The following is an 8,637-nucleotide window of genomic DNA, read 5'->3' on the forward strand; positions in this document are numbered from 1 at the left end:
CTGTGAGTCAGAATCGACTTGGCAGCATTTAACAACAATTTTCTAATTTTCTTTTTCTGACAGGTTTTTTACTTACACATTTTCTGGCTTTTGCAGAATTTTGTTGTTGTTAGGTGCTATCAAGTTCTGACTCATCGAAAACCGATGCACAGCAAAACAAAACTTTGCAAGGTCCTATGTCATCCTCACTATTGTTTCTACGTTTGAACCCATTGTTGATGCTACTGTGTCAATCCATCTCCTTGGGGGGGGGTCTTCCTCTTTTTCTGCTCACCTTCCATTTTACCTACCCTGATGGTCTTTTCCAGGGAGTGGTCCCTTCCACAACATGTTTTAAGTATGAGAGATGAAGTCTTGCCATCCTGGTTTCTTAGGAGCATTCTGTATGTACTTCTTCCAACACAGATTTGTTTGTTCTACTGGACCTCCAAGGTACTTTTAATATTCTTCTCCAACACCATAATTCAAATGCATCAATTGCAGGTTTTATTGTATTGAATATCTTAACTAAAATGTATTATTATGCTAAACTAGTTGACCTTGAGTCAGTTTCAGCATGTGGCATGTGTCAAAGTAAAAACAGTGCTCCACAGAGTTTTCAATAGTTAATTTTTCAATAGATCCCTGACCTTTCAGTTAGCAGCTACACTTGTTAACCCAGAGATTCAAAACCCAATGCAGACCTTTTTAAAATTAAAAAGTCTATACATTATCTTTCCCAGGATATTCTATACAATTGCCAGTAATTCAGTTCTTCATTCATTTTGTAACCAAATATTGTTGAATATATGGGTGTGGGAGCAGGCACTGTGGCAAGAGCTTGGGTGTAAAGATGAAAAAACTGATTTGGTTTGGTGGGCTCAGTCTAATCACTCCATTAGTGGGAATAACTATAATGAGAATGACTGTGAAAGAAATAACAAGAAATTGAAATATAGGAACTAGACAGAACTTGAGGGTCAAATAAAGTAGTAAACCACCCTATTTGGTAAGCCTTTACCCTGGTTCCCCTTTTCTTAGGCTCTGTAATACTATTTCTTCTGTCATACCCTGTTGTCCTCTGTTTCTTCCTCCACCACTCCTTTCACTCTCTCTCTCCTGCAGCAAAAGAAATTCAAAGGAGTTAGCAGGTTGATTGTAAGAAGAGAAAGGAGGAAACCAGTCAGGTGCTTTACTTTGTTTGATCTGCTTGTCTTGAGGCCTGGTGAAAAGGAAGGGCTGGATTCTGATAAAGCAAGACTTTAGTTGCAGACTCATATGTGAGCTGTAAGGGACCACAGAGGATATCCTCTATACTTTCGACTTGATAAAATCCCAAACCGAACCTACTGTCATGAACCATGCCAGCTCACAGAAACCCTATAGGAAGCATAGAACTGCTTCTTTGGGTTTCTGAGGCTGTTTCCATTTGATAGCTTGGGAAATTGAAATTTAAGGCCACATAGCTAATTAATAGCAGGGTGTTGTTAAGCGCTGTCAGTTACAACTCATAGAAAACCTGTATAGGGTTTCTGAGCCTATAAATCTTTGTGGGAGCACAAAGCTTCATCTTTTTGCCAAAAAGTAACTGGTGGTCTAAGCCTTGGTCCAAGCCAAACTTGGTCCAAGTCCAATTTCCAAGTCTATTGCTTATTCTACAATGTCACTGTTCTCCCAATTAATAACGTTGTTGTTAAGTGCCATTGAGTTGGTCCTGACTCATAGCGACCCTATATAGGGTTTCTGAGGAGAAACTGGTGGGTTTAAATCAATATCTTGCAGTTGAAACTGATCTTTCAGTCCATTACTTATCTTACAGCACCACACCAAGACTGAGTTAATTAGTAACATTGTTGTTGTTAAGTGCCATCGAGTCTGTTCTTATTCATAGCGACTCAATATAGGGTTTCTGAGGAGCGACAGGTGGGTCTGACCCACTGACCTTGCTGTTTAAACAGATCTTGTGGTCCAGTACTTTATCCCACAGTGCCACACCAGCACTCCAATGAGTAACATAGATGGGGACAGAGCTCAGGCTTCCTGACGTCCAGGAGGTTTGGACCCATTAAGTCCTTCAAATGCCCTTTTGTGCTGAGGGGAAGGGGTTGTTGTTGGTGGTGATAGAGTCAGAGACAGAAACCCACTACAGCCTCTGTAGAGTCTCAATCTTATCTTCTTGACAATGAAGAAATCCTTCATTTCTGGTTCTTCAAAGAAATGGAGAACAGTTGTGTGGCATAATTACTCCACCGTGTTTTACTCCTTAGGGAAAACGACACCAAGTTCATCACTCATAAGACTTATTTCATATCTTTAATTATTTTTGTTATTCTCCCCATAAGGCTGACCAATTTCTCTATATCGTTTTTAAAATGTAAGCGAGGAAAAACTGAACCCAGAACTTTATAAAGAGGCCTTGTAATCGATGTCCTAACGCTGTCTCTTTTGTGCATCCAATTTCAAATTTCATTTTTTGGTTGTTTTAAAATTTTCACAACTCGTTACTAATTTTCATGGTGTCAGCCATGACTTTGAGAAATGTGTATTGTTGATTGATTTATATAAGGATTCCTTCCTGAATATTGTCCTAGTTTTGTGAAAGTTTGCCTATTTCCCCATCCCCCATTTGTCACCTTGTCCGTAATGACCAGATATCTAATACATGTCAAGAAAACTAATCACCCTCTAGCAGGATTTGGAATGGAATTAATGCGGATATTGTGCCCTTCCTGTTTCAGCTTTAACCGTCCAAGGTCCCTGCTTGCTCAGAGACTAGCTGGTTAGCAATTTGAACCGCAGAGCATCGCAGTCTTTCTTCGGAGGATAGGCAGTGAATGTGTGAGATTGAATACTAGACTTCTGGGAGACAGCTTGTGATTTCAACTTTGGCCAGCCCATCCGGGACTAAGATCCTATTTTCAAGGTGATGACCCGGAGAGACAGAAAAAAAAAAAAGGAATGCCACAAAGCCAACGAGTCTGTCCTGACAGACAAGTTTCTGCTTCTGGACGCCTCTGAAGCCCCGACACGCCGCTGTGTGTCAAGTTGATGAGGTCGTAGAGTCATTTGAATGGGTAACTCTGAGTTCTTTCAATACTGCCTAGGAGACTCTTCCAACTACTCTGGCGTCTCTAAGTTCTTCTCTTAAGAAACGCTGCGCACCTCTCCCACCTCCCAACTCCTCCCCTTGTCTTCCAGCCTGCGCCCCTCCCATTTGATCTTCAGGCCCGCACCTGCTTGCGTGCAAGAAAGGGGCGGAGTCGTGGAGTCGGGCCTCCTGACGTCACCCCTCTGGAAAGGGGGCGGGGCTGAGGGAACCGCAGTGCAGCGCAGAGGGGCGGGGTGGGGTGGGGCTTCTGCGCGTGACCTGGCTGCAGGAGGCTGGGACCCGGAGAAAGGTGGAGGGAGGCCCGGACCTGCCGACTCCGGAGTCGGGCTCCGAGAGGCGGGGCGGGGAGTGGCCGACTGAGGCGACCGGCGCCGTGCGAATTGCTAAAGCGGGTTACGCTTCCTCCTTCGCTACCCGCCCCTTATTCCCCTCCCACCTGGGCCTTTGCGTGGAGACGCGCACCTGGCAACCGGCTGCCGCGCTCCTCCGCGTCCCCGCCTTCTCCGCTCGGGCCGGGCGCCCCGAGCCTGCCCCGCACCCCAAGGCGGCCCCCGGCGCCCGCTGCCCGCCCTCGGTCGGTCGGCGCTGCGCTCGCTGGAGGCGGCCTCGAGCGCTCGCTCGTTGATGCCGTTTTGGGGGTGATCTGGCTAGTGGCGGCGGCGGCTCCCCCCGCTCCGTGGTAGTGGGGTGCTAGTGGCTGCGGCAGTACTGGACCTCGATTGCGCGCCTGTTGGGTGGCAAGGCGGCGAGCCAGCGGACCCCGCGCGCAACTCGGGTTTCGGGGCGCTGAAAGAGGCCGTCATGGCCACGCGGGAGCGGGAGATGTCGGAGCTGAGGCACCGGGGAGGCTGTCCCGGCCCCGGGGGATCAGTGGCACCGCCGCCCCGCGAAGGAGAGGCGGCTGGCGGCGACCATGAAATCGAGAGCACCAGCGACAAAGTAAGTAGAGCCGCGAGAGGTGCACACCTGCATCTGGCTTGGTCCTGGGTTGGGCGGGGACACCTGGGAGCGAGCCTGGGGCCCACGGAATGTCAGGCGAAGTTGTGCACTGCCTTCTGCGACTTCTTCCCTCCTGGCCTGACTGCATTTAACTCCTTTTGGTCAAGAACCCGACCCTCGGTGACGGCGCGCTTCCCAGAATGCCGGTGACAACTGCCTGGGATAGCTGGGCAATTTCAACTTGGCTACAATTTAGCATCTTTCTAGTCCGATCCTTCTCCCCGAATCTGGGGCAGACACTAGAGCCAGGATGGAACCTGCCACTTTGGGAGCTGCAGCTCTCTGGTAGCTAGCTAGCACTACAGTTCTCTGCTGAGTAGAGGGACCAAGTTCCGGAGGACTAAGCTTAAGACACGCACCTTTGTTTCTGATATGTTATTGGATCCTGACGCTGGAGGCTTGGCTTCTTAGGCTATCCCATCAGCACTTTTTGCCCCTCTGCCCTTTTTCAATATAATAGACTTTGGAGGTTAGAGAGTATCATACGCGTGACACAATTGTAATCTTCCAGCGTCTTCTGATTTCAAGAAAAGCCAGTGCAGTTCTTCTGTCTACCAGTAGATACTATTTAACCTGGCACGCTAATTCATGAGCATTTTTTCACTCCTTTTTCTTTTTTTTTAAAACTAGATTATTACCCTTGCATCACATTTAAGAATAAGTACGTGTTAACTTCACTATTTAAAGCGAAAATAATCACATTTGGGGCTTTTTAGAGAATTAAGTGGCATAAGTAGGAACTTCTGGAGGAAACAGTTTTATGACCTTCTGAATTTGTCAGTTTAGGACATTGTACAAGAGAATGTTCTGTTTTATAAAACTTGGTTTATAAAATTCCATTTATTTGGGAAGCTCAAAGCACTTAAAACGATCGTAGAAGCCTCTGTCTTGGAAACAGGTATCATACCTGGTATGGTTCTGGTATGGTGCTATAGGATAATCACTAGACCACAAGGTCGATTTGAACTGCAGTGTCGGTGGTTCAAACTCACTAACCACTCCTCGGAAACCCTATCCAGGGTCACTTTGAGTTAGAACCGACTTAGCAGCACTTAACAACAACAACAATTGCAATATGAAATGCTGAAATGAAGTATCTTGCCCAAGGTCAAGTCAGTGCCCTTTTGGAACTAGAACTTAAACTTCCTGATTGCTTTTCTAGTTTGTACTTTTACTGAGACTCAGGGACTGATGTGATCCATGTTACAAAGCCCTAGTAGGAACATTATCACACAATATGCATGCAGTGAAAAACTTAATGGTGATTGTAGGATGGAAACTTTAGAATGAATGGAATGACAGAATCCATTTTTCTACCTTTGACAATGAGTAGGGGTGGGGAATGAGTGTCTGTGATAGAATGTATTTTCAAGGAATTACACAAAAGGTAACAGTTTCCAGCTACTGAAGGTTGAAGTTACAGAGCGAGAAACAGAGGACTGAAAATAGTCTTTGTGAAAATTGCCTTGGAAACTAGAACAAAAATAGAATTAATTAAGTTGGATTTTGTTTAGCTCTAGAACTGGTATAGTTTAGAATCAAGGAAATACCATTTTTCCCATGTCAACTTCCTTAACTAGAAGAAGCTGACAAGCTTTTATTATGAGAAAACATGTTCCGGAAGCCGTGCATAAAAGACCTTTTGAATTATTATTTTTTATTTTTTAAGCATCCTAATGTATTTTAAATGGAAACTACTTCTGTGGTCTGATTTGACTCAAGGCTGTTGTCTCTAGCTGTCTGTGACTGAGTTGCCTTGCTGCATATTTATTTATTAATTTATGAACACTCTAGTGTGGGTTTTCATTAATAAATCCAGCTGGATTTTGTTTTCTGTGAGTAGGCTTCACCATATGTAACCTGTTTTGTGTAAGATTTCTTAGACAATGATGAGCATGTTCAAACTGTGTCTAAAATGTTGTACATTTAAAGATTATCACAAGGAACTCCTCCTGTCTTGGCAAGCTTTGTTACAGTGAACTCTATACTTCTGTCTGTCCTTTCTTATCTGGGTGTGGATTTGAATGCACCTGTATTTCCATGACAAGGACAATTTTAAAATCAGTTTGCATAATGGAGGCTGGTTAATATTTGGCCCATTAAAAATTTTAAATCACAGTATATTCCTTCTCTTTGGGAATGAATGAAGGGCATGGAGGAGGTATTGCATTCCACTATTATAGACTCAGGAATCCTGGTGTGTCACTGTAGGATAAGAACTAGACTGCAAGGTCAGTTTGAACCACAAGGTCGGTGGTTCATACTCACCAGCTGCTCTTCAGAAATCCTATACAGGGTCGCTGTGTGTCTGAGCCGACTCGACGCCACTTAACAACAGCACCAGCATAGTATACTCCAATGCATTGCCATTTTGTAGACTTTTAATAATGGTATTTTTAACGTGACATTTCCATTGTATTGGAGCTGGAGACAGAGGCAGGGAAAAGGCTCCCTCCCCAGAGAATTAAAGTCTTGGTGTGGTGCTGAGGATTAGTGAATGCACTGGATTGCAAGGTCAGTTTGAACTGCAAGGTCAGCCTTTCAAGCTCACCAGCCACTGCTCCTCAGAAACCCTGTACTGGGTCGCTATGGCACTTAACAATAACAACGACAACCAGTGAAAAAAGTGCTTCTTACCTGCAGGGCAATATTCCCTGTAGTTAAATGCTGAAGTAGAAGAAAAGGACCTTCCCTCAAAGAACCTCCTCTTCTGTCCTCAGGAGATTTATTAGAAGTGTATGCAAGGCTCATTCTTAGCACAAATGTTAAGACTGGATTTTAGATGGAAACAAGAAAAGCTTTTAAGAAGGAAACTCAAGCACGGCAATGACCTTAGGATGAAAAGATGCATGAAAACTTCATGCATAAAAACACAAAAACCTTCAACATGTAGACAAATGTTGGGGAAAGCCACTCCAAGCAGAGGTCTAAGCACTGGGCACTGAAATTAGGTATTGCTAGAACATAAACTAAGCCTATTTAGAGTTAAGGTAGGGAGCTTCACTTGTTGTTAAGTGTTGTTGAGTCGGTTCTGACTCATAGAGACCCTGTATAGGTTTTCTGAGAAGCAGCTTGTGGGTTTGAACCACCGACCTTGTGGTTAGTAGCCTAGTACTTACCTTACAGTAGGGCCACACCAGGACTCCACTAGTGAGGATGGTGGTGATTATGTGCCATGGAGTCGGAACCAACTCATAGTGACCCTGCACAGGGTTTCCGAGGCTGTAAATCTTTATGGGAGCAGAAAACCTCATCTTTCTCCCGTGGAACAGCTGGTAGTTTCGAACTGCTGACCTTAAGTTTCGCAGCCCGATTTGTAACCACTACGCTACCAGAGCTCCTTCCACTAGTGAGGATAGGAGGGTCAGATGAAGATTTCCTTTTTTAAGAGTGGAAAGATATGTATGTGTGTTTGTTTGAAAGAAGTTGCAGAGAGTGTGAGTCATGATACTAATGAGGATGGGTAGGTCCTAGAAAAAAGAAGGTGGACGTGGGATGGCGCATACAGATGTTGGGGTATCTAAGCAAAGGAAAGAAGGATGCATGACCCTGTCATGAAAAAAGAGAGGAGGAAGGAAGGGTGCATACAGAAACAATGTTATGAAATACGAAAGAGGGAAGACAGAAATGTTTAATGTCTTTAATTTTCTCAGTAGAGTAGGGAATGGTAGATTCATAGAGCTCCCAGCTGTCCTAGAAACAATTAGTTCAGCGCAATCCATATATATGTTGTTGCTAGGTACCATCCGGATTCATAGTGACCCTGTGTATAACAGAGTGAAACACTGTCCAGTCCTGTGCCATCCTCTCAGTTGTTATGTGTAAGACCATTGTTGTTGCCACTGTGGCAATCCATGTTATTGAGGGTCTTCCACTATTTCACTGACCCTCCACTTTAACAAGCATGATTTTGTTGTTGATGTTAAATGTCATCTAGTTAATTCTGACTCATGGTGATCTTGAATAGGATTTCCAAGGAGCGGGTTGGTAAGTTTAAACTACCACTTTGTGGTTCAAATCGACCTTGCAGTCCAGTGCTTATCCTACAGGGCCATACCAGGACTCTGTATATGTATATATATGTGTGTAATGCAAGGATTATTTTAGCATAGATGGCATGGTTGAACTTTACATGGAGACCAAGAAGAAATGCTTTTTAAAAGGAGGGTCAAGTGAAGATTGAGATTATTGTTGTTGTTGTTGTTGTTATGTGTCATGGAATCAGTTCCGACTCATAGCGACCCTGTTTAGGGTTTCTGAGGCTATAAATCTTTAAGGGAGCAGAAAGCCTCATCTTTCTCCTGTGGAATGTCTAGTAGTTTCGAACTGTTGACCTTGAAGTTAGCAACCTGATACATAACCATTATGCTACCAGAGCTCATAAATATATATGGCACTGAAGGATCAGCACTGGACTGTGAACCATAACGTTGGCAGTTCAAACCCACCAGCCACTCCTCAGAAACACATATAGGGTCACTGTGAGTCAGAACTGACTGAATGGCACTTAACAACAACTATAAGGAGCTCTGGTAGTGTAGTGGTTACGA

The 8,637-nt window shown here is 44.3% G+C and overlaps 1 protein-coding gene and 1 pseudogene across 1 annotated transcript in view; one reads left to right on the top strand and one right to left on the bottom strand.

Annotated features, from left to right (window-relative positions):
• The window catches only part of LOC102841235, a 45,562-nt pseudogene extending 41,671 nt beyond the window's left edge, over positions 1-3,891 (bottom strand).
• Positions 3,892-3,910: 19 nt separating this feature from the next.
• CDS1 (CDP-diacylglycerol synthase (phosphatidate cytidylyltransferase) 1) overlaps positions 3,911-8,637 on the top strand; it is a 115,510-nt gene continuing 110,783 nt past the window's right edge. The window contains exon 1 of the mRNA XM_006867765.1: positions 3,911-4,027. Within this exon, the coding sequence (XP_006867827.1) occupies positions 3,911-4,027 (117 nt within the window). The remainder of the gene's footprint in view (positions 4,028-8,637) is intronic.

Source organism: Chrysochloris asiatica, unplaced genomic scaffold (genome assembly GCF_000296735.1).
Source record: "Chrysochloris asiatica unplaced genomic scaffold, ChrAsi1.0 scaffold00109, whole genome shotgun sequence".
Taxonomy (NCBI): Eukaryota; Metazoa; Chordata; class Mammalia; order Afrosoricida; family Chrysochloridae; genus Chrysochloris; species Chrysochloris asiatica.